The 26,548-nt window shown below is 42.0% G+C and overlaps 1 protein-coding gene across 1 annotated transcript; it reads left to right on the plus strand.

Annotated features, from left to right (window-relative positions):
• Positions 1-1,038: 1,038 nt before the first annotated feature.
• Positions 1,039-18,459, plus strand: UNC93A (unc-93 homolog A (C. elegans)). Its single transcript, XM_009709339.1, has 8 exons — positions 1,039-1,125; positions 3,482-3,663; positions 4,427-4,656; positions 7,697-7,822; positions 10,681-10,898; positions 12,008-12,143; positions 13,729-13,860; positions 18,194-18,459. Exons 1-8 carry the CDS (start codon positions 1,039-1,041, stop codon positions 18,457-18,459), a joined length of 1,377 nt encoding a protein of 458 aa, XP_009707641.1.
• Positions 18,460-26,548: the final 8,089 nt, after the last annotated feature.

Below are 26,548 nucleotides of genomic sequence, written 5' to 3' on the forward strand. Positions count from 1 at the left end.
GGAAGCAAAACTACTGTGCCATCTAGTGGGATTTACACCAAGTCTTAGCTGTGCAATCCCACCGGACACTACGGACATCCTACAGATCACCTCCACTTGAACCAGCTTACGTTATCACATGGACTTTTTGGGATTCCACTCTGCTCCCATGTTCGAATCCCTCCTCTGCTACTTCACAAGGGCAGGCTCTGAAAACAGGGGAAAGCAGGGCAAAGGTTGGCTGGCTAGGGGGGAAATTTTCATTCCTTGAGCTGGGCGGCACTGGCAAGAGAAAATACATCCCACAAAGCCTGGGTTTTTTTTTTTCCATGGGCTGGAGGAGGTGAGAGGAAGTTGCTTTTTCATTTTTCTGCTAAATCCATGTTTCTTCTGGGCTTCTGAGTTGATGGGAAAGATGGGGAAAAATGATTTCCATGAGTATGACTTGGTAAATTTGAAACACCAAAGCCAAGGATGAAGACTTTCCCACTTGCCAAGCAGCCAGCAACCTTGGTTTGCTCTGTGGCACAGCTACAGAGCTGGTGTATGCAGGGAACATTATAACACATACAATTTCATTTCCTAGTGTGCTTTTGTAACCTTAATTAATCAATAGGCCCAATCTAGATTTCAGTACAATATTTTAATCTTTGCTCTTTATGGATTAGTGCAGCTTTATGCCATTTCACTGCTTGCAATTTTTTTCTTCTGTGCTAGTGATAGAGCCATATAATGTACGACTGCAATGCTAAAATTGTTCCAAGTGTTGCAAGTGAATTATATACCTATCTAATAAAACCTGATAGACGTCCATTGGGAACACTGGTTATTGCCTCAGCCACAACAGGTGAATGAGTAACCACTCCATAAGGAATTATCAGTAAAAGTAAAGTTCACTGGCCAATCCTCAAATAATTAACAACTCCTTCCTCTACAAATGCAGTGAGAAGTGACCTTTTCCAGCAAAACATAAGCTGTTTTTCTCCAACTCAAAGCATCCTCTGGAATAATTGGATCAGCTCTGCCCACCGGCAGACCTTTTGTCTTGTATGAATCAACATGGAAAGGAATCTTAAGAATGTTTTGGTCATTTCTTTTGGATTTTTACTTCTCTTCACTGCTTATGGAGGACTGCAGAGTCTACAGGTAAGTGGAGCATCTCCCACTGGTTGGCAGGACAGTTGGCCTGGAAGGGCATCAGGTCAGCTGGTAGCATGAAACCCATCAGTCTTTCCACGGTTTCTGTGAGGAAGGCATGCACAATATTTTTTATGAGGTGGGTTGGGACATCAGCTTCCCACACATCAGTATTCCTTGCCCAGACCCATAGCATTTACTGAATATTTTATTCTAGTACTTCTCAAATATATTGAATACTTGTGTCAGACTACTTCTTTAGGTCCACAAAAGTTTGAATGCAAACTAAATTTGTCTGAGATTTTTCTCAAAAGAAGATATTGCAAAATGGAAAACAAATTCCATTTCTGGAAAGGATTTGTTTTGAATATTTCTAGAATGCTATTATTTTATTATTATTATACAGCGATGCAAAATAATAAAAATGTATGCCCAATCTATTAAATAATTTAAGTATAAAATAATACAGTAATTCCCGGCATCATGATTATAACATAATAATAAAAAATATTATTCTAAATTAAATACAGCTGTAGCTTGTATTGGCATCAACATCTTAAAACACAGTAACAGAGATGGGTTTCTAGACTGACTTGAACACTCAGGATACCGTCAGAGCTTACTTGTTTAGTATAGCCAAAAGACTGAGGGTTATTGTTGCTGTCTATGAGTACTTCAGAGTAGATAAACACAAGGAGGAACTTCTCAGACTAGAAGACTCTGCTGGTCTAATGACAAATAAATGGATATAAGCCATCCATGAGCAACTTTAGGCAGGATATTAAAAGATGACCCTGATCAATTGGGTCAGATTTTCCCACTGGTCTGGGAATCTGTATGCTTTAAAGGTGAAGCTTGATACATAAATTGATGCCCTTGTTTGCGATAACAAGGGGTTCACCTCATTTCAGGAAGAGGTCCCTGCTAGCTCTGTTCATCTCTCTCTTCTCCTCTCCTTGAGCAGTTCCTGTTCGCTGACACTGTCAAACTCCAAGTTCAGGGAAGCTCTGCAAAAACAGTCCCAAAAATGGATGGAGATGTTAGGAGATGGGCAGACTAACAAGGCAGGGGAAGACAAACCTGAGAAGCCTCAAGTCAGCCCCACCACCTGAAAGGGTGCACGCTCAGGTTAAGTCCTGGAAGCTAAAGCCTCCCCTAACGCTGTGGGAGGGAGTGATGCTGATTCATGAAGTAGCCCTCTTCTCTCTCCGTTTTGTCTTGGTGGTTAAAGAAGCCTTGCTGAGATGCAATCAAAAGTCAGTTATTTTATTGTACTGTAGCCTGCAGGAGAAGCATTAAAAATTTTTCATAATTTATCTCGACACCTCCCCCAAAAAAACCCCGAACATTAGCAATTAAGCTAATCGTATGATTTTGGAGGCTTGGCTTCTAATTTTTGGAAGCTGTAGCTGACAAAACCAGGCATGCAATATTTCAGAAATAAGACCTCTGTGATCAGGAAGCCTCTTTGCCTGTTTACAAACCAACCATTCCAATCCTCAAATACGCTGATCCTGTTCAACAGAGAACCTCCTCACCTCGCTGTCCCGATGCCTGCTTCTCGCCAAGGGTGCTGTGCCGCTCCCGCCATGGTCCTACCCGGCTGGACCACGCAGCCAGGGCTTGGAAGTGCTCAGTGCAGCTACCAGCAACCTTGCTTTCCTCTCCTCCAGTGCTCTCCAGTGCTACCCCCTAGACATCCATTCCCCCTACCAAAATCGTACTGGATCGTGTCAGCTTTTAATGAAAACAAACTGGAAGATGTTGATAAGCAGCATCTTGATCGCTCATTACAACTTCCACAGAATCAAGACAAGAGGAGAACAATTTTGAGCATAAAGATATAAAACCCGGTTAGATCAGTATGTTATTCCTCCCTTGTGAAAATGTGGGTGAATCAATTACTTCCAACTACAAAGAGCTGCTGTGAACATATTAGGATATTTGAACCTTGGCCTCTGAAGAATTTAGAAATTATCAGACCTGTAGTTTAGAGCAAAGAGTCTTCCACTGTTGCCAAGTCAGCCCTTGCAATGCAGCTCTGAGGATATCCCTGCCTGCGACAAAAACGGAGGGCCAAGAAAAGAGAGAAACTCAAACAAATTACATCAAACAATCTGAAGTCTGATTTACCAAAGCTTTGAATCTGAGCCATGCTCGCCTGGTTTGGTACCATATTTTCATAAACGCGCTATCATTGTCAGGAAAACCGTAAGTCCACAATCAGGCTGCTTTGGGGAAAGGAGACAGCAATACCCAGCCCCAGCTCCTGTGTCTCTGTTTTTGCCTGAAACCACTCTCTGTACACCGCAGTAACACGTGCCTGTGATAAAATTTGTCCGAACCGCTGTTTTTGTCCCTGCAGAGCAGTCTCCACTCAGAAGAAGGCCTGGGCGTCGCTTCCCTAAGTGTTCTCTATGCTGCGCTCATCTTATCGTCCATGTTCCTCCCTCCAGTCCTCATCAAGAAGCTGGGCTGCAAGTGGACCATCGCAGGCTCTATGTGCTGCTACATCGCCTTCTCCTTAGGGAACTTCTATGCTAGCTGGTACCATTTAAATACTTTAACCCTGTCTATCGTGTTTGAACAAAATCAGTAAGGGCAAAGCTCGTTCTTCTTTTTCTTCTCTACCTCTGTGTTGCAGATTTGAAAGTTGGATGCAAAAAGTGCTACCTGTATGAAACAGGGATAAATAAATCCAGTAGCAGGTGAAACAGAGAGGTCAAAATGTGCAAAAAGCCAGAATGAATACATCCATCTGCCCACCTGAAGCTGCTTCTCTAACTCATGTGTGTGTAGCAGAGATTTTCCTTCAGGAAAAAAAAATAATCAGAAGTTTCATTTAAAATCCAAATGACTTTTAGGACTGTTTTGGAAAAGATCAAAGGGAAGGCTGTCTGCCCGGCAGTGGCTCTGGGAGCAGAGGACCACGGGAGGAGGCCAGGTCCTGCCTTGCCCTTTCGGAGGTGGATGAACAACTTCTGCTCTCCAGTGACAGGGGATGCAACTCTGCGGAGGAAGGTTGTTGTGAGCCATCTTCTGAAGGGCAGGTGCAATTCAATTCTCGGTTTCAAAAGAATAAGTCCCATTGGCACAGACCTAGCCAGCCTAGCCTAGGACACAGCTGGGAGTGCTTGCATATCCTAAATGTCGTAAGACTGGCCTTTTCTCGGTTCCATGTAACAGATTCGTTGAATCACACAAAGGATGAATCTATTTCTTTGATGTCTGTTTTTGCTACTGGATCTTTGAGCAAATTATTATTATGCTAATGGATAATAACTATACTAAATGAAGTGTTCTTTGGCAGGTACACACTAATCCCTACCTCTGTGATCCTGGGGTTAGGAGGAGCACCACTCTGGTCTGCCAAATGCACTTACCTCACCGTTGCTGGCAATTCGTATGCTGAGAAAGCAGGAAAAAATGGGAAAGACATTATCAACCAATACTTTGGGGTCTTCTTTCTGATATTTCAGTCCTCCGGCATCTGGGGAAATCTCATCTCATCCCTGATCTTTAGCCAAGATTCCACCAAAGGTAAAATATATTTAAAAATCTCGTCATTTCTTTCTATAAACATCAGCTAATTCTAAATAGTTAAAAGGTAGACTTCTGTAGCTGAGCTGGTGACCCTCAATTGCCTTCACAGTTGATAGAAATAGGCACTCCAGAGGTAAGTTAGCTCATCTGAAGGTACATGTCTGAAATAGATGGGCTGAATTGTTCTCTGGAATTGTCTATTTTCTATCAACTCTTCATCAGCTATAAAGAGACTTCAGACAGCTAGCTCAAAAATAGATGTCTATTGAATTCCTTTCGAATTCCACCCCTGTGTTGTAAAGCATAGATAGGCTGCTGGCAGTGAGAATCTTTCACATCTGACTTCTATTTAAAGTGGATTAAAACAAAAGGCAAAACACTGAAGCAGCCTTTTTGCAAAGTTGTAGCATTGGATTAATTTGCTGTTAAACGTTCAAGGTTGGTCAACCTGATGCCGGTGTTTGCTGCAAATGAGTGCTTTACAGAATTGTCAAGATCTGCATGCCAGGGCTCCTCTGCTGTATATATCTGGCTCAGACAGCAGATACCGATGTAGCTGGAAAAAATCACTCAACAGCACTGCCCTCATTTCCGATGCTTGTAATTGGTGTAAGCTTTAAAAGGGCAGTTTTGAAGATAAGTTAATACTTGGATGCCACCTTAGAGATTCAAAGTGCTACCGTGTATTATCATTGCAGTCTCCCATGCGTTCCCTATCCTGTCAAAGTCAGAATAGGATGGATACAGAAAGAGATTTCCATACACACTGCTACTATGAATAGCAAGAAGTTACCTCTCTTCCCTGGCTCAGTTCAGCAGTGTGTCCTCTGGAGGGTATTCAAACAGGTATTAGGTTAAAATGAAATGTCAGGGAGCTGGCATCAGGTTTTGATCCTTGAATCCTTGGGTTTATGGCAAAGTAGTTGTCACAAGGTGTGCTGCTTATGGAGAATCATGCTTCCACTAAACCCAAGCAACTATAGATGAAACACCATCAAAGCAGAATGCTAAAGGACGGTTATCGAGAACAAAGCCCTGCTGACCTGATCACGGAGCCACACGATGTCCCTTCTGATTTCATCTGCAGGGCAGAGGCCGTGGTGCAGCTCTGGGGTCCGCACAGCCTGCAACCATTTTACTCTCCTCTGCCTCACAGCACACATCATGTTAACAAGAGGATTAAAATACTCTTTTTTTTTTTTTTGGTCTTGTAAATCCCCTCCTAGTTTTACATCTGAGGATGTTCCTTTAAATTGTAAAGAAACTCTTTTACTTAATTTTTAGCAATTACGTTGGATTTCAGGAAACGCTGTGTTCCTGAGAAGGGTGCTGTGAACAGCTCTCAAAGCCAAAGGCCTGGCGTATCTTCACAGGAGTGACGAGCAGTCAGACCATAAGATCCCCAACAGTGCCTTCTCAGTGAGGCTCAGCTTTAATCTAGAGGGAGTTTCTTGGGGGGCGAGGGGGTAAGGATCTCCAGTCACTCACTTCTTTTCCTCTCCTCTGACAGTGCAGTGAAAGTATCCACCCAGATTGTTCACATACTTCAAATACATAATTTCACTGAGCAGTCTGAAAGATGTAGTATGTATCTGCAGAATCAAAATGCATAAAATTCAGATATGAATGTACACTTGACACATTTCCTGCATCACTGAATCCAGACATAGCAATGCAAGCTACACCATGAAGTAATACTACAACAGAAGACAGTAATCAATGTAAATTACAACCGTCATCCTTTCTCACTCCTCAATGTTGCAGCCTTATTTCCAGAGAAACAGAGCAAACCCTGCCTTGCAGCGGCCGTATCACTAATCGCATGTGCATCTTCATCTTCAGGTGATACGTGAACAGATAAAAAACTTGTTTTGCACGCTTCCATACTTTAGTAGTGTGATTCACCTTTCGCATATGGTAATTTTGCCAAGAGTCTCTTTGTTCAAAACTGCGTATAAGTTCAAAACTGGCTATAATAAGGTAATGATTTTCTTTATGTTATTAAGTTTTATCCGATGTTGAACCTAAAGTTGTTTATGAAGCTAGTTAAACAGCTGCTTCACATTGCAGCAGCTTTGATTGGAAGCAATGGGGAAAAACACACTAAAAGGAGTTACACAATAACCCTAATTGAAAAATTACAGCTCAAGTCCTGTTTAAGGAATCAGCCAAGGTACACGCTATTGCCCTTTATTATGCTTGGACCAGTGACAAATTCTGCGGTGAAAACACTGAAATAATTGTATGGGTTTTTGATCATTCTTCCCCTCTACATAGCTTATTCAGGCTTACACTTTGGGTTAGTGTTTTTTCTTTACAGAACGGGTACTGGAGGAAGTGGGCACAGCGTGGAGGTGACACGCAGGGTGCACGCAGAGTACACGCATGTGTGTGGCTTTGACACAAGCCCAGCACAACACGGATGGGATTGAACAAAGCAAAGGTCTTACTCCAAACCCTGCCAAACTCTTCTAGTTTCAAGTATGTTCTCAAAGAGCAACAAAGCCAGTAATAAAGTAACAAAACCAGGAAAAGCTGATTTCTTGGAAGATTGCATTAGTGGGTAATCGTAAATTGAATTTATAAATCAAAAAGATGTCCCAACATGGTTTCTGTTCCTGTAATGCATACAGAAATTATCTGGAGAGGGATAAGGCGCTCTGGCTGTAAGACCTGAGGTCCGTCAGTTCAGTGGTGGTGTAGACTGAGGGACCTATCTTCTGGGGTATTATGATTAAGAGGTACAGATACACACTGGAACTTTAAATACTTGGATTCAGATTTCAACCTCTGGCTTTAGTCCCTGTCTCCATGTAACCATCAATTTAGTGTTCTGTCTCAAGCAACTGTTTCCATTAAAGCAAATTTTTGTGTGTTAAACTGGGATTCTGAAGTTAAACATCTCTAATCAGGAAGGATTTGAAACCAGGACCAATCATGGAGTGCCGGATTCTCTTCTTCTTATATCCTTACACATAGCGTGTACTCATCTGATCTCTTCCCTGACCTGTCTTTCTTTTGGTTCTTACTGAATTAGTGGAAATCTCAGAAGAAAACCTGGCTTGCTGCGGAGCGTATGACTGTATGACCAATACCACTAACAGCACTGGGTCAGCAGAACCCTCCAACTCCTTAATCTACACTCTGCTAGGGATCTACACTGGTAAGTAATCCACACAATCTTTAATGAACATCACTGGTGGGGAACCTACTACATGTGAAACCTAGCATAACTTTGCAAATTAAGTTTCCAACTTCCTCCTTCAATCCAATTTGCTAAAAGGAAATAAGAGAGGTGAGAGCTGTAAATAGCTCCTCTCTAAACAGTTTCAAATGTTTTGTGCCCGTATCATGTTTGTCTAAAGGAGCAAGACATTCTTTACACTTTTCACCTGGACCAAAGCTGAAGCCCAGTATGGTGACCCTACTGGTTGACCCAAAGTCAGTGTTGCCCTACAAACTAAAATCAAAAGTATTGCAATTAGAGGATTACAGCATCTTATCCAGTTATGCATGAGATAGTTTTAAATTCTCTATCTTCAGGATCAGTGATAGTGAACTGGTTACTGATGGCATTGGGCAGATTTATATATGCACGCAGAGGTCCAAGATGCTAAGAGCAGCCCAGCTACTGGTACTTGAACTCACCAGCTTCTAGTTACCTGAGGATGCCTATCAGAACTGGCTGGTGTCCTACCACAAACTGGTGTCCAGTTTTAGCACAAGAACTGCACTGTAATTAGAGGTGAACTTGAACCACTGCTCCCAGAGTATGTAATCATTTGGAAGGAGGTTTTTGGATCCCTGCTGAGATTTTACAACTTCAGTCAATTCTCAGCTGTGATGCTTGAATTATGATACCTTAGTGTGAAAGGCGAAGATAGAAGCACTAGGCGAACTGGCATGTCTCTCATTTAGTAACTACAGCTGCTATAGACCTTCCTTGCATAAGACTAGAAAGGCATCAAAGGCAGGGAAGGCTGATGCCATCAAAAATTGGAAAGACAAAAATAGATGTGCAAAGATTCATTCAGTGAGGAAGGTTCAAGAAGTGTCTGGCTCAAAACAAGTTATTCTCTGGATAAAGGGGAAGTATCTGGCAGTATGTCACCTTAGCTCTGTTAAAGTATCTTTGCAGTCTCTGCACACACATAGATGTACTCTCTGTGCTGAGACAGATGCACAGAATTTGTCATACACTCAAACAAAGAGTATGTGATCCGGTCAGAGCCAGCCCTCGCTGGACAAGGGCATCAGAGCAAACCCTCCCTCCTTCCCCAACCTCCATTCTTAATTGGTGAGAAAATGCAAAGAATATCCCCCCACTTCTCTTTCAGAATGTGTTGGAGCTGATGCCTTTCTGCTAAAGGCAGGCTTGGCTCACAAGTTTAAATTTAAATTTGATGACTAACATATACAGCACTCCCTTAGGCTTTGCTCATGCAAAATGAATGCAACCCTGCTGTCTACTGACCCCGCGTCAGTAGGGTTTCATTTTTCTTTAAAGCTTTTAATAAAAGATATGTCTTTTCCTACCTCAAGGGAAACCAAATAGCTAAATATTTCATTCACAGACATTTTTTAAATGTCTCCTCTATTTGGTTGCTGAATACATATTTTGCCCAGCTTGGATAGAGACAATAATAGATACATCTTTTGTTGTTTAGTTTTCTCGAGGACTGGGGATGTTTCTATTTATGTTCATACCAACCACTATTAAGCCATGCAGTTACTTATCTCCTGTAATTGCTCTTGATGAATTTGGCATATTTGTTAGAATATTTGTCTTGTAAATGTGGATGTCCTGCTCATGCCCATATAAGTCCTGCGATCATCCCATAAGCACTAATAAACACCCTGGCAGAACCGACAATGACTTAATATCGTGAAGGGCTTACAGCTCGGCCACAGTGGAGAACCAGGGCACCGAAGAATACAATTTCATTCTAGGAGACATGGATGAGAAATAATAAGCAATAAAAAACAGAGGCAATTTACTGTAAATCTGCTGATGTATTTGGACATTAAAAGTTCACAGAAAAGAGCACGCCCATACACAGTAACACAGGAGCACATTAAACAGCCAGCGTGGATGGGAAGAGGTGCCTGGTTCTCCTCTTACTCTGAACTCCACTCATTTCCGTGGATGGAATTCTAGTCAGCATGAGTAAGAGAGGAGACATGATCATGCCTTGCATCTGTAACGAAGCAATCAGTTGTGAATCTGTGGCTGCTTCTGAGACACAGTTATCTTCTTGATAACATGAAAAAAATCGTATTGATTCATTCCACGAGCAACAAACCTAGACCCATACATACATGATCGTTTTCTGATTAACAACTACCCTATTTATTCTTTCATATGCTGCTTCTGCTAGGAAATTATAGGTTCAAAGTTGTAACTTCCATCTTTTTCAAGTCACCCAGAGTTGCTCACTATCATCTTTAAAATAGCATATATTCCATACTCAAAGCATGGCTCCGAGCTGACCAAAAAAAAAAAAAAAGGCAACATATACTGGTATCCAAGACAGCGGTTCTACTTCAAGCCCTTTATTTTTCTTTCCATGTATTTGAAGGAAGATCCCCCCCTAGCCATGAAAACCTTGGCACTGGAAGTGAATATTCCTCTCTCGTGTTGATTTAAAGCCTTTTGATAGCTCCCGAGGGAGCTGTTCCTGGCCAGCTCCCCGTCCCCGCGCTCCCTGGCTTGCCCTGGAAGGGTGAGCCATCACCCGCTGCGGCCGTGCAGCTGGCCCGGCGGCTGTCACAACAGGCCGGTCACAGTTAAGCTGAGGGGATTTGCGAGGTACGCAGCTGTAGGCAGAAGATGCGAATGTAGATCAGGCCTTCTTGTTTACACAGAAACGGCCTTTACTCTGAAGCGGAATCAGAGGCATCTGCCAAAACATCCCACAGAGAGCTAAGCGCTAAGTCAGAACAATAACAGCAGCAAGCGACTTCCCATCATTCTTCCAGCATTCCTCAGTTTTTCATGAACTTTTTGTTTTGTTTTTGCAGCTAGTGGTGTGCTAGCTGTGTTGCTGATTGTTATATTTCTGGACCAGATCAAATCTGACCAAGCAAAGACTGAGAAAGAAATACTAGAGACACCATCCTTTTGGTCTACGTTCCTAGCAACTTTCCGGCATCTTAAAGATAAAAGACAGTGTCTTCTAATCCCTCTGACAATGTACAGTGGGTTTGAACAGGGATTTCTTTCTGGTGACTACACAAAGGTGTGGATGACAATGAAAATCTATTTCTGTCTGACTGGCTTTTGTGCCTTTGGGTCTTTGCTATTGCATCTGATCTGTATTTACTTGTTAAATGAAGATATTTTCAATGGCGAGTTGTGGTTTGCTAAATTACTGCTTACTTCTACTTGAATGAACTCTGAGTGACATCTTCAAACAGGAGAGGCCAGCAGTAAATATGTCCCTTGGAACAGCCTCAAAACGAACGCTGTAGAGAACTTAACTCACCAGTGGAGGCCACAGCAGAGAGCTACAGGTTCAAACTCTTCAGCTCGCTGTAAATAACAAACTGGGAGAAAAGCCAGAAGTCTGCAAAGCTTTTATATCTTCCTTCCTTCTGGTTCCCCTACAGTTTGTGTAAGTGCAAGTCAGCATACATACCACGTATTTTATTTTGACAGCCCTTACGGTAAGAGGGCCCTCACCAGTCACTAGTGCAACACGCCCAAACCCTGACGGATGAAATGCTCAAAACCACCTCTGCTCCTCCAGTTTCTCTACAAACCTAGAGACACAGCAGGTGTGTTCTCCAGACATTCGTTGAGAAAGCCTCCAAAGAAAGGGGGTGATCTTCCTGAGCTGCTTATTTGACACTTAAGCTTTCAAACCTTGCAGATAAGCAGACGGAAGGGTTCACTTGCTGCTGTGTTTGAATGGGTTGAAAGGGGCACTCCATGGCCACCTCCATTGGTCTTATGCTCTTATAGATGAGGTCCTCTTCATTTCGTGGGAGCTGCTCTGTAATGACCATAGTGCTGACTGTCAATTTTCATCTCGTGGGCTACCTCTTGGCTGGAAAATTCCTAGTGCCACTTCCAGGAGTTTTATCTGCATAGGGAGCAGTCCTCTGATCTCTTCTGCTTGTTACTGCTCTGTTTGCATGGCATCAGTCTGATTGGGAACTGGGTTAGGAATATCGCTGCTCAAGGCCAACTATGTCAATACACTTCTCTTGTCAGCAAACTCTGTAGCTGTGCTCCTTTGATCTCGTCCATGCTGGCTATTTACCAAATAGTCATGCTTAGACCCTTGAACCTTAACTGCATATTTTCACTGACGAAAATGTGCCACCACTGTCTTTTCTCTTCCAGACATATGTGACCTGTGCCCTGGGGATACATTACGTTGGTTACGTGATGATCTGCTTTTCAGCTGTGAATTCCCTCTGCTCTCTGCTCTTCGGAAAGATCTCACAGTTCACCGGTAGAAAACTTCTATTTGCATTAGGTACGTAAAGGTCACTTGAAGGACTGATCACCTCATGTAATGTATCAAATCCAGCGCTCCCCCCTTTGTGTGCACTACAAAGGGAGAGCTCGCTGTCAGCTACCAATTAAAACCAAAGTCAATCTGGAGGCAAACTTCATTCATGAGAAGAGAGGCAGCACCGTTAACCACTGTACTGAGGTCATTGCCTTACATCACTTTGCCGGTGGTGTAGTTCACCCTGATTTTGAGGGCACTATCTACCCAGAAAGGGCCCTACAGCTTTGATGCTTTATAGCTCTAATGCAACCAGTGATGAATGATCTTGTCACACAGATGTTGAGGCCTACACTATACCTGAGGAGGATTTCTCCACTGGGGTGAAACCTCCTCACCTTTATGGAGCGAAGGCAACTGAGAACCTGGTGAGATATGCCGTTGATTTGAGTCTCAGGGGATGGTGAATTTGGAAATTTCAGCAACCACTCTGGGAATTTCAGGAAAATTTTTAAAAGTTGGTCCTGTGTGCTTTTCACTACAAGTTTTATAGAGAAAAAAAATAAAAGAAAGTCATATGCCAGCGTGTCAGGCTAGAATAACTTGGAGGCTTGTGTATGGGACAGTAATTTTCATGTTGCCATGAGAAGAAATTTGTGTATTTAAGAACATCTCCCTTTCCAGGGAACACTGTTCCAATGAGTAACAGAGTAATCGAGGCATAAAAAATACCAAGTAATATTTAATTTGTGTCCCTGAATCCACTAACCATACTGAAATGTACTAATACCTGACTTCCACTACACATCACCAACTGAGTCTATGTGCATCTAGACATTCTACTCATTTCCTCCACAGGCAATTTTAAACCTGGGCAGGGAAGAAGAAATTTAGAGTCCTTTATGCTACAGTCACTAGTTCAGAGATTGTTCTGTATGTCTGTCCTAAGTGTGTATCTCAGTCTCTGAAACTAATTTTAGATTAAAAAAATAATCACATACTACTACTACTACTACTAATAATAATAATAAAAAACCCATAGTGTTAGTAATACAAGACCTCTGAACCTCTCAGTTCTGTTCAATGGTCTTTGTACTCGACCTGTGAAGGTGTGCCGTGGGGGAAGGAATCAGGGACTCATTTACAAATCATTTAAAAAGAGAAAGACAAAAAGTCGCCAGACACTCTACATAGCCTCAACTGTCTCCTCCGCCCTGGAAGGAAGCCCACGTTTAAGGACTAGGTAAGGAGGGCAGAAGGGTGCTTCCTCCCCCTTCCCACATGCCTCACATGGCGACTGCAAGTCTTTCAGCAGCCCCTGCTCCTACTCAGTGGCAGTTCTTGTCCTTTGGGCCAAGGGCCACATCAGCGCCGAGGATCTCTCAGTCCAGGACGCTGCTCAGAATTGTTAATTGAAGACTGTCAGAGGACTGCCTTGCCTTGTATTTCACGTGATGTCAACGCAGTCAGTGCAAATCTCAATGAACCAGAAAGATTTTAAGATTGTCTTGTGCTCTAGTTGGGGGAAGAATTTGAAAGTGTTATCTACCACTATCTGTCCTGTTTGTAATTGCATTTGTATTTCTCTTCTTTCTTTCTAAATCAACAGCCACAGTTACAAACACCGCCTGTATAATAGCACTGCTGCTGTGGAAACCTCATCCTAAGCAGCTTGCTGTGTTTTTTGTATTCCCTGCACTTTGGGGCCTATCTGATGCCATTTGGCAGACACAAACTAATGGTAAGTCCTGGTGACAATGAAATGTATTCTCTTGAGATATAAAAATCTGCATTCCTGTATTTCTAAAACAATGCATGCATAAAAATGATAGTGGGTTTAAGACAACATCTAAAATAAATGTTAGCTCATCGGAAGGTAGAAGAAATAAGAACAAGTTGCGAATAAGAAAGTAAAATACTCATTAAACAAAACTGTCCGAGATGAACACTGCAGAAAATGATAATGGCTATTCAGAATAAATATTCTGGAGGAGTATAAGTGTTTCAAAGAAAATTGGAAAACTAAGAAGAATGATACATTTAGTTTGTCTTTCGCAATAAAGGAGAGCACTCTGGAGAAAAAATCAACTCAAACTCAGCAACAAAAGAAGAAGCGAATTGGCTGTTAGGAGTTATTAGAAAAAAATTGAAGGAGAAAACCACAGAGAACAACATTACGCAACCAAGTAAATCCATGCAGTTCTGATTTGCTCCATTTCAAAAATCATAATCTAGTGTGATAAGGCATAAGGCGGCAATAAAAAAAAAAAGAGCAGAGTCATGGGAGACTTCCACTTGAAGGAAGACTAACAAACTAGACCACTTTAGCCTGGACAAGTGATAACTAAGGAAAGCAGTCAGTAAGATCACAAATAGTGTGGAGAAGGTGATTAGAAATTCACTATTCCTCTTAATAACAGAACCAGTGGCACCAAATAAAGTTATCGGGCAGCAGGCTTTATAGAAATCAAAAGAAACGCTTTTTTCACACAATAATAATCAAAGTATGGAATTCATTGCCAAAAATGTAAATGCTTTTACGTTGGAATTACTTCACTTCAGAAGAAATTGTTCTTGGGGGCTTTTAAAGCCTGGTGGTCCGGAGGAAATCTCCAACTCAGAAAGTCCCTATGTCTTTGATTTCCAGAGTCAGGAGTGCGTCGCGGGGGAAAGATCACTGTGTATTTGCCTTATTTCTTACATCTTATCCAAGGAGTCTGTTACTGGAAGTATACCAACTTCTTATCTGATGCATTACGGTTGTTCTTATAATTTTTTATGTTCTTCCGCTTTGTGATACAGCTCAATTATGATGTACTGACAGTTCAGATAATGAGCTGATACAAAGTGACTTTCATAAGGGATTATTTAAACTTATCCCTTCATCAAACCTAGAGGAAGGTCTCTAACAGAGACTAAAGACAGACTCTAAAATGCTGGACAGGGCAAGAAAGAGCTATAGTCTGTGATGACTTGAAGTAACGTCTGCTCATGACTGTCAGTGACACTCTTTTTAAATCAATGCCATAGCCTGCGTCAGCAAGACAGTTAAATGCTCTCCCATCTGCTCCCGCATTTTGTCTCTTCTTTCATGAATATTGTTTTCCTCTGTCTCAAAGTCCTATTTGGCAGATGCCACAGGAATATGCATGTGACAGAACTAGCTCATCTGGGCCCACATCAGGTTATGTGTCTTGGCCTCCCTCCCTCTGGTCCCTCTGGTCATTTCAGTAGCTTAGAGGATTTCACCCACCAGATAAATTGTCATGTTCCTCCCCGAGAGCCAAAGGGAAAACACCACAGTCCTTTTCCCGGCATGGACAGGGGTCTCCTCTCAAGCACCTGTAGAGTCCCCACCTCAACACACAAGGAAGCAACCACCCAGACTTCTCTGTCCCTCCAGCAGCCCCAGCTCACATCCCTCAGAGGAGAGCTAGTGCATACATCCAGGGACACCCTCTCATCTTCTCTCATCCCAGCCCACAGTCTTGTGCCTTTGGTACAATTTTAAACCAGTGCTCTCATTATTCAGGTTCATGGAAGGACAACATCAGTGAGGATTTACTCCCTCTCTGCAGAAAAGCTTTTCATTCATTTCCTGATTCTTCAGCCAGACTTACTGACCGCTCACCAGGCTTCTTCCCAACACTCAGACCCATATCTTAGCCTCCCACTGGGATAAAGGACCTGCCTTTTACCCTCATTCTCTCTTTTCCAGGAAGCCTTGCCCTCAGACACTTGGCTTCTTTCAGTATCACAGAAGGGTTGAGGTTGGAAGGGACCTCTGGATGTCACCTGGTCCAACCCCCTTGGTCAAGCAGGGCCACCCAGGCAGACCCAGTTACCCAGGACCATGTCCAGATGGCTTTTGAATATCTCCGGGCAGGGACACCCCACACCCTCCAGGGACAACCTGTGCTGGTGTTCAGTCACCCTCACAGCGAAAAATTTTTTCCTGATGTTCAGAGGGAACCTCCTGTGTTTCAGTTTGTGCCATCGCTTCTTGCCCACTTTTCTTGGACAGCACTGAAAAGAGCCTGGCTCCATCCTCTTTGCACTCTCTCTTCAGGGCTTTACATACATTTCAGATGTTCTTTGAGAAGGATATCTCCTCAGTAAGGCCCCTGCATGCCTGACAAAGTCAGATGTGATGCCATCTTTAGAAAAAAGGGGTAAGTACAGAGGACCTAGGTGTCAGAGAAGGTGGCTGGGAAGTGGCTGCAGTTCCCCCCTAGATGAGGCAGAGATGGTGGACAACACTTTGTGCTTACTCGATAGCGAGTGAGCTCTGCAGCTCTGTGACAGGACTGACCTTTATTACAGCACTGCAACAGGTCATCTCCATTCCTGGATTCCTGCAGGATACTTGTGCAAATTTCACGTTTGGGTTAGCTGGGAAAAAAACAAACTTTCTTTATGTTTGCACAGTATCTTTTTTTGTCTGTACCTTCTTCAGCTGTTCCACTGCTCCCAGTTATAAAATTAGTCTAAAAGAGTTTGCTTTGTCATATTGTCACACTGTCACACTGAAACACCGAGTGGTGACATGAAACCTTATCAGAGAGGTGCAGTGACATTACTCCATAATGCTGTATACCAGAACAGATCTTCAGTTTGACATGCTTGCTTAGGACTAAATCTCTTCTCCCCTTTATCGGTTTTATACAGATATACATCACATGAGAAATTCCCAGCTCCAAATCTATGAGGTGAGATAAGACCTCTAAAACAGCACTGGGGACTAAGCTCTGTGGTCCTCCCTTTGGCAAGCTCCCATGACTGCTCTTTGAGCACTGAACAAATAAAAAGACATTTGTGCCCCATCCTGAAGGCTTTCTATGGAAATGGCAGATGGCTTACGTTGGCCTGCTGCGGATAGTTAATACTGGAGTTCCCTCTAGAGGATATATAGGCTCATAGTAGATGAGTCACTTCATCTTATAAAGCTTTCTTAGCGTGTTTCTGTACATGTATGGACACTTTCATTTATTTCCAATGAAAGCTGCTTCATTTCAAAGCGTGTAGTGCCCTCTCTTATCTCACCTGAACACAGATGCTATTATTACCCCCCCGGCAATAACTACACGTGGGCCATAACAATTGTGTAGCACTGAGCTATGAGGAAGACTACAGTGAAATAAAGTTCTTTCCAGGCTGATGTGCATCTTTAGAAAGGATACAAATCAGTCTGGGAAGTTTATAAGCCTGGACTCAAATAACTTCCAGCAGTCCTGTTATATACCCATGCCTATATACCCACGTACCAGGGGAAGGAGTGGGAAAGCAGGCAATGGTAAAGAGGGAGGATAATTTCCATGGAAGTGAGCTCCAAGAATTCAGACCTAGCAGCCTCTCCACTCAGCCAGCCCAGCAGGTCCTGCTAAAGCCTCAGCCAGGCAACTTGCACCATATTGCACATGACAGGTTTTGTGATGAGGACAAATGTTTAGGTTCGAGGCAAAACCACTGTTGTGCACCTGTGTAACTGCAAGCTAATACCACATATGGATCCTGGAAATGAGAACTTTCTTGCCAAGTCAGCCCTTCCGATAGCTGAACCTTGGACTAGATCCTCACTCTGTTCTCCCATTGTTTTGATTGAAAAAGAAGGGTTCAAAATAGCAAGGGAAAACAGGTACCAGCTGAAAGCCAGAATCTTTACCCATGGGATTGTCATGGCATCAGAAACCTTCCTATATTAAACTCTCCTCACTAATCTCTTTCCAGAAAATAACACAGGGCATATCAGCAAAGCTATATGAACAACTTGTACTTGTTCATTTATTAGGCAAAACTATGAAGGATTATCAAATAATTCACACTACACTCAGCCAGTTTAATGAACTAAGTACTTCTTGTGATGCACTTGTCCAGATTTTCCATCATGTCTAAATTGAAACATTCAGTAAATGTCCTCTTAGGTGTCATCAGGATGCAGTAAATTTTTACATACAGATGATATCTCCCCTTTCTTAACAAAACTGAAGAGGCCATTGTGGTCTATTTATTCCCTTCGCAGAAAATACATGGTTGCAGACTTAATCTTCACAAGCCATGTCTTTCCTTCCTTCTAGGACTCTACGGTATTTTATTTGAGAAACACAAGGAGGCTGCCTTTGCAAATTACCGTCTCTGGGAATCACTTGGATTTGTCATTGCCTTTGGTTATAGCACCAAATTGCAAGTCTACATCAAACTGTACATTTTGTTGTCTGTGCTTGTGTTGTCTATGGTGACGTATGGAGCGGTTGAATACCTCGAAGCTAAGAGCTCCCCTGGGGCACCTACTGCTACAAAGAAGGAAAAGGTAGGACCCCCCACCCAGGAAACACATCTGTAATCCAACAGGATCAAAGTGAAGGAGGCAAAGCAAACTGGCTGACTCCTACAGGCATGTCTCCAAGGATGTTCCAACATGTACTGTCTCCAGAAAGGTGGCAAAGGAACAGATTTCAAGGCCAGTATAATGCAAATGTTTTAGGAGTAAAAATCTCTTTTGACATCTCAGCTTTATAAGGGAAGATTATCTGACATCACCCTTTCATACGGATGACCAACTAAATGTTTTCTCTTTTTTTTAATTAACAAAGTCTTAATAAACGTAAACAAGACTCTTAAAGTCCTCACATTTTTGTATCTGTGAAGCAGGCCTAGTACCATAGCTTTACAATCAAACCTGAAAAGCCCACATGCGAAATCAGAAGATGACAGCAGCTGAGGTCACTCAGCTGATTGCAGACAACATGCATCATTTCATGGAACCACGAACTATAAAGACTTATGTAGTTCTTTTCCTGCATTCTTTAACACTTGCAGTAAATAACAAGTTGTAAACTGGCTATATCTACACTTCATATCTGAACACCACAAAATACGCTAACTGCTGAGTCCACCAACGTGTCTTAGGCCGACAGAAAACTATGTTTCTACTCATGACATCCCTCTATCCTAGCACGCTTTCCCTTTTGATTTTCCTGTCTCAAATTTTTCCATCACCACTTACAGTGCCTTTGTCCCAAAAGAGATGCCTTCCACATGGCCAAATACTTCAGTCATGATAAACTTTCCCCACTTTCCCATCCACATATAGAGCTGTTTCCAAGAAAAGCAGTCAGGGGGTGTTACTTGGGGAACCCAACCGTGAGGAGGCTGCAGATAACAGCGCAAGTCATAGAGTGGGAAGGGGAAGAGGAGGATGGGCCTATGCTGTAATATCTCCTTGAGACATATATGCATCTAGCAGTGGCTCAGATGAGGATGTCTCTCATCTCATTTCAACTTCTGTTTAGTTTTCTCCATGCCATATTGGTTCCAGATTTGGATTTTCGTGGTTTTACTGCAAGGAGAAGAGAGCTACAGTGCAATTACTGGGCAGTGCCCCTACATCTTGATGAGAAAGCACTGTACAGATACCATGCTCGTAATGACACTATGATCGGATCCTCTGGGTGAGGTAGACAGCATAGAAGGAGTTGAAGACAAATGCTGTTCATCTCCAAGATTAGTGCTGCCCCTGGAAATAAACTGCATGGCTAGTTGAGTTGCTGCATACCATGGAGCTAGCATTTGAAACTACTTCTTCTCAGTTATTTACCATAACAGGACAATGAGACACCATATGGTGTGACAACGTGATAGAAATCAATAATACAATTTATATGGGAAAAAAATCCCCTAATTGTATTTTTAAATAACAGTACCTTTCATGCTACTTTACCATCTCTCTAACATCTCTTCTTCCCAAGCATCTGGACTCCCCTCCAGACTTCACCTGTGTTGATTCATGGCTTTTCAAATTATAAGCTTCTTTTCCAGGTCTCATACAATTAAGTAGAGTTCATTATGTTCTGCAGAAAAGAAGGCGACAGGTGGGCTCCCTCACAGATCCACCTTTCTCTTGTGCCTTTGCCCTGTCAGCTCAAAGACATGCTGTTAATCTCTCTGTTGGAAATACAAATGGCAAAACTACTGTGGCTGCAGAACCCTGACGGCCTCCCAGCTGCCCAGAGATTACAGATGGATTTGCTAGGCTGCTGCTGATTCTCACCCTGCCTTGCTTCCATCTGATACAGAAACTTGATTTCATCTCAATTAACAGACAGTGAAACACATCTCTGAATCCTCCTTTGATTCTCTTTTACACTGCAATGTTCAACGGCAAGTGAAGCAAAGAGGATTTTTGAGAACGTCAGTGAAAACCTGATCTGTGTGAATGTAATCATTTATTGTTTACTTGCAATAGGCCAACACAGAAATGAGGATCTCACTACACGAGATGCTATACAACCTCAGAACAAAAAGATGATCCCTCCCTCAGAGGATATACAGCTTGATAAGATTTTCTTTTTACTCCTGTACTGGGTCTGGGTGGGATGGAGTTATTTTTCTTCATAGCAGCCCACATGCTGCTGTGTTTTGGATTTTTGTAACTAAAACACTGTTGGTACCACACCAGCATTTTGGCTATTGCTGAGCAGTGCTTGCACAGTGTCCAGGTTTTCTCTTTTTCCCACTCTGCCCGCTCAGCGAGTAGGTTGTGGGTGCCCAAGAAATTGGGAGGTGATGCAACCAGGACAGCTGAGACAAATTAACCAAAGGGATATCTCATACCACACGATGCCATGCTCAGCAATAAAAGCTTGGGGGAAAGGAGGAGGGAGTGGGGATATTCCTGGTTATGGCATTTGTCTTCCCAAGTCACCGTTAAGTGTGATGGAGCCCTGCTTTATAGGAAAGGGCTGGACACCTGCCTGCCCGTGGGAAGTAGTGAATAAACTCCTTGTTTTGCTTAGTTTGCACATGCAGTTTTACTTCATCTATTGAACCGTCTTTATCTCAACCCAGGAGTTTTATCACTTTTGCTCTTCTGATTCTCTCCCCCAGCCTGTTGGTGGGACGAGTGAGCGAGCAACTAGGTGGGTGCTTTGTTGGTGGCCAGGGTCAACCCAGCACACTCCCTTAATTTTTTTGTGTGCCCAGGATTTGTGTCCAGTAAAATTCAGCAATGGCATCCTAGAAAACAGCTCCTCACTCCACAGATTCCAGCTAAAACCGTGAGGAGCTACCAAGGAGCAAGAAAAAGGTGCTCTGACTTTGGAGAGAACCTCAGTATCACTGACACAGAGTCAGCATGGAGGACAGGACCTTGTGGCCTGTGGTTTGGGAAGCTGTTTTCCACTCTTGATTTTATCACAGAACTTTACTGTAGTCATTTCCCCAATTGTAAAATAAGGGGAAAAACAACTCTTCCATCCCACAGGTAGTATGAGGAAAAACTCCATTACCTTGATAATGAAAACCACAGCTACACATGGCAATGCAGTGAACATGCTTAGTCCTGGGACAGGGGGAGGATAAAGGTACCCGTCTGTCTCGGACATGATCCAAATGGAAATTACCACTTAGGACATCATTATGCAAGGACAGTACACAGTCATAAAATTTATGTGGTTTTGTTTACTATAAAGGCAAAAGGGATTTTACTGCATAGTGTATCAAAAAAACCTTCAGGCAGAAGTTCTGTGTTCATTCATTTAGACCAATGCCTAATCCTAGAGTTACTGTTTCATAATTGCACTCCAAGAGCTTCCGCTTATATGTGATATGACTTCCTTAAAAGTGGGTAAGTGTTCTTCATTAGTTTAAATGTTTTATTTTCTTTGCACTTAATTACCAGGGAATTTGAAGCTGACATTTGTTAGATCTAGGCTTGATGAGCCAATTTCTTGTAAATACACCCTGAATGCCAGAGGTATGAAAGATGTTCCATGAATAAAAGCTGACATGAACAAACCACCAAAGAAGGCTTCATTGCTCAGACATTACTAACAGCTTAATTTGTGATTACCTAACAGAGACTGTGACGGTACAGTTTACCACACATTGGATTCACGCACAACAGTGCCTTTCACCAAAACACTGCTAGTAGCAATGTTGAGCAGTGTAGAAAAGACAAAGCTAACTGCAGTCTAGATGTCGGCTCATCCAAATGCTTAGCATGGCTACTTTCAATTGCATCATTTTTTTCTTAATTTAATAATGTTTGCCCAAGGATTTGAACCACCTACTGCAAAACTTGTTTAGTTTTGTAGAGTTGTTTGTTTGTTTTCTTTTTTAAAAATATTTTTAGCATGTGACATCGTGCTGTTTAATAAGCAGACAGGAGAAAGAACTCCCAGGCAAGAAAGCTGCAGCAAAGATAAAAAACATTTCCTGGGACCACCACAAACGTTAGGTTTGTGTGCAAGCTCAGCAGCAAGCCCCCAGCTTCCTGGGGTCTGAAAAGGAGCACTGCCTGCAAGAGACACAGCAAGGCTACTTTCCCCTTTGTGGTATTTTATGTAAGTCCTATTACATCATGACCGCACTTCAGTACCTACTTATCAGGTTTCTCTCCTGTTCCCTATAAATACCTCACCTGAGGAAAGCTCTCACTAAGGAGAATTCAATTGCAGTCTGTACAGGGGGGGGAATCTCTGATCTCTAAGGGGATTCAGAGAAATAATCACAGTGCAGTTTAGATCTGGCTCCATTCCAGCACTAGCTGCAACCTGAGATGGGACAGTACTGCGAGTCTGACTGTAAAACATCACTAAATATATTAATATACATATTAATATTGGAATATAGAAGTACATATCACTTTGGAATATAGAAGGTCATCATATACAGAAATTCAAATTTTGGCCACAATCTCAGCTCATTAATGAGGCCTTAAGTCCCTTTCCAATAGGACCCTCATTCCTAGACGAAAGCTTGCTTCAAATCCCTTCATTTTTAGGTAATAATTCCCTCACTACAGGATATAAGACAGCTCAGGGCTATTTTTAACCTACACACTACACTCCTATGGTAAAGTAGCCATACACTTCTAATAGCACTGCCCTGCTTCCCAGACTCCCCGAAATACCTCCTGGACCCTTCTCTAAAACCTTCCTCCCACCAAGCCCCCGCTGAGACACTGCTGGTTTTGCTCTCTGCATTGTTAACGGACAATGGTTAAGACTCCACAACACTGCTTGTTGAAGAGCTCTATGACTGCTTTGTGGTTACAAAAAATAAAAAAAAAAATAAAAAAAACCTCCCAAGCAAAAACTGAAGCTAAAAATAAACAACTCCCAGGAGCTGGCATTCTCCACACAAATCTGCCCAACTCAGCCACTGTTTACCTACACCTGACTTCTGAGCTACGAGTTAACCACATGCCCCTCTTTCCTCTCTGATAAAGACCGGAGGCCTATCCCCCACGTGGGAGGTTTTGTCCTTGTTTTTTCTTTCAATGAAGCTGCATTTCAGGCTTCCAGGGATGGGACAGATACAAAGAGCATCATAAAGGAAATAAATAAATTAGTGAGCAAACAGTTATGATCAAAAAAACCAGAACATAAAGAAAAGGGTAGGCTATTTAACATCTGTGTAACTTGATGATCTTAGGTTATATAGACATATCATAAATGACAACTTCATCTGGAAGAAGGTTAGATGAACACAGAAGTTGTATTAGAAAGAGACATATCTTAAACAATACCCATTTAAAAATTGTAATTTAGCAATTACCATGAAAGATATGGTGGCATCAGGTATACGGTTGGACTTGACGATCTTTGAGGTCTCTTCCAACCATAATGATTCTACGATTCTGTGATTCTATGATCTTTGCTGCCCCTGCTGTCTGAATGGAAGTAACCATTGAGAAGTCACAGCATATTCTAAATTTGAATCAAAACTGAGGCCAAATACTGGCTGTAGCATGTTTCTGCTAATGCCAGAAAACCTGTGGAAAGATGAGAGGTGGGGCTTCCCAACTCTGTTGCATCTCCCTGAAGGATTCATAAAAATTTTTTCGCTATAAACCCTCTAGTACAAAAAACATAGTAAAGTAGGTATTTGAATTGCTACAGATTAAGTACATATGCAGTCATGCTTAATTTGGATTATTTGTGCTCCTACAACTATGAACTGGTAGAGACATTACTGCTTCTGGTTAATTAATGCAAGTGGTAGGTGGAGGAGATAGGGTGTGAGAATCAGCCTGTGAAAAATAACGTGGCATGTGTCATAACTGGTCTGTGAAGGACTCCTACTTATAACATACCTGATAGAGCTTCTCATTTATGTAGGTGTTTTTCTGTCTCCTCCTTTTCAAACTAAATTTGTGCCCCTTATTTGAATAATCCCTTTGCTATTACACTATAAAATACCACTTGAAAAACATGTCTTGGTAAAAACAGCAGCCAGACGTGGGTTGGCAAAAGTACTGTGAAATCCTCAGTAGTCTCACCCTTTAATTTCACCAGTGGAAAGTTTGCTGTTGATTTGCCAGAAAGTAGAACCTGGCCCATACTTAGGTACCGTTACAGCCTCCCGGTAAGCAGGTGCTAACCAGGTGAATGTATGCATCAGCACGGTGTATGCATATATCAGCAAGATGCTTGCACATGTGCATCTCTGCGTGCATAGGGACTGACTTGGACATATCCCCTCCTGTTACACCTATGCAGGACCATAGGTCGAATTATTCCAGGGTCAAAATGCTTCCTGCAAGTACAGTTGAGAGTGCTTAATGAAGGAAGGAGCAAGCAGCATACAAACAAAATTGTTCCTTATTTAATTTACAATTAGAAGGGATTATATACACAGGTTGGTGAATGGCAAACAGCGATTTCAGGCTAAAAGCTGCAAACAAAGCCTGCTTTCTGTATGACTATAGAAACAAAGAGAATGTGGGCATGTTAACTGAAAAACAGGGACCTTTTGTTAAAAGGAATTCCTGGGAATAAAAACAGTGGTCCTTTAGAAAACATCAGTATCACATCTAATTTCACAGCCAAATTGGAAACATTAGTCACATTCAATTTTTTCATGATGCTTAATTGAGGAAAAAAATCAACATAGATTTCTTTTGGTCAGCATAAGGCAGCTCTGCACTGAAATTCTTAGTGAAACACATGGAAAAGAATGATATCTTGGATTTCTTTTAATCAGAGTTTCCTTTTACAAAACACATAAAATATATTAAATATTTCAATAGTGAAAAGCACAGGTTTATAAATTGTCCCTTTGTTATACAGGAGTAAAGGAAAGACAATGCAATTTTATTATCACACAAACCGACGTCAAACTGCATGGATGTTCACAGCATCATAACTGAATTCATAAACTGAAGAATGTGTATGATCAATATGAGCAACGTTTCTTGCTCTATTCAATCTATTTCTTCCAAAGATGCTCTGTAATTTGAATGGTGACTTGTCGATAGCCTGACTCACTAGAAACTGAAGAGAAAACAGAACAATTCCGTAATCTTGCAATTATTTTGCACATAGGTGTGAGAAAAGGCTAAAACAGCATGCTATGAAAGTGTGTTTGCTGCCACAGGAATTTGAAGGGCATAGGGAGATAATTGGTCTTCTTGGTCAATGGGCAGGTAATGAGCTGCGCTCTACAGGGGAAATACTTGAGTGCTTTGGCAAAATTCAAGACAGATGATGGACAGGCAGACTATGGGAAAGGCAGTTGAAAGCAGCATCTGATAAATGATTAATCCCCCCAGATATCAAGTGCCATCCAAAGAGCCTTAAAGAGATTCACTGTCCAGAAGTACTTCTGCATTACTGGAAGAATAAAGGTAGTATTGGGAAAGGTTAATTCAAAAACAAAGCAATACAGAGAAGGTCTGAGGAAAGATTGCTGGAGGAAGAAAAAATGGCTGTTTCATCCGGAATAATGATTAGGACAGAATAAACATTATATTTTGTCTTCAAATGCATGAGACAGAGTTCTTAGATTACCATCACATAATTATTGAATAATTTAGGTTGGAAGGTACATTCAGAGCTATGACTGTTCATTCAACTCCTGCTCGGGTTTTGGTCTAATGTACAGCTCATGATAAGGTCTGATACATGCTGGGATCTTCTACTCCAAAGAACCCAACCAAACAGAAAACATTAATCACTTCCACATTTTTCATGATGGTTAACTGAGGGAAAAAAAAAAACAAAACCACATAGATTTGTTTTGGTCAGCATAAAGCAGCACTGAACTGAAATTCAAACAGCTTTGTAGATTAGAGGTTCTCATGCCATGCTCCTTAATTGTAGTCACTTCTGTAACTAACCAGCAGAAAAACAAGGGAAGTGTGATCAGTACCGTGAAACAAACACTTTGATGAGAAGTACTATGGGCACTTATTTTAATGTTACATACACAAAGAGGGCATGGCTGCATCTCCTTCAAGTCTATGTGTTCAAGAGACATTCAGGTAAGGTTATTCCAAACTAAGCACCAGTCACTGAGCCAAAGTAAATTTCAGCCCTACACATCCATCCATTCATTTTAACAAAGCTTAAATCTTCCTAACAGTTCTGACCTGCCAAGAAAACGGGTTGACCTACTTACTTGCAGTGCAGCCCTTTGAGAGGGAGAAA

The sequence above is a fragment of the Cariama cristata genome, unplaced genomic scaffold (genome assembly GCF_000690535.1).
Source record: "Cariama cristata isolate BGI_N322 unplaced genomic scaffold, ASM69053v1 scaffold6471, whole genome shotgun sequence".
Taxonomy (NCBI): Eukaryota; Metazoa; Chordata; class Aves; order Cariamiformes; family Cariamidae; genus Cariama; species Cariama cristata.

Excerpts from the sequence above, each read along its gene's own strand:
- UNC93A (XM_009709339.1), top strand. The coding sequence starts at position 1,039 with ATGGAAAGGAATCTTAAGAATGTTTTGGTCATTTCTTTTGGATTTTTA. Across the intron at positions 4,657-7,696 it reads TAGCCAAGATTCCACCAAAG|TGGAAATCTCAGAAGAAAAC; the intron begins GTAAAATATATT and ends TTACTGAATTAG. Across the intron at positions 10,899-12,007 it reads TTTCTGGTGACTACACAAAG|ACATATGTGACCTGTGCCCT; the intron begins GTGTGGATGACA and ends TTTCTCTTCCAG.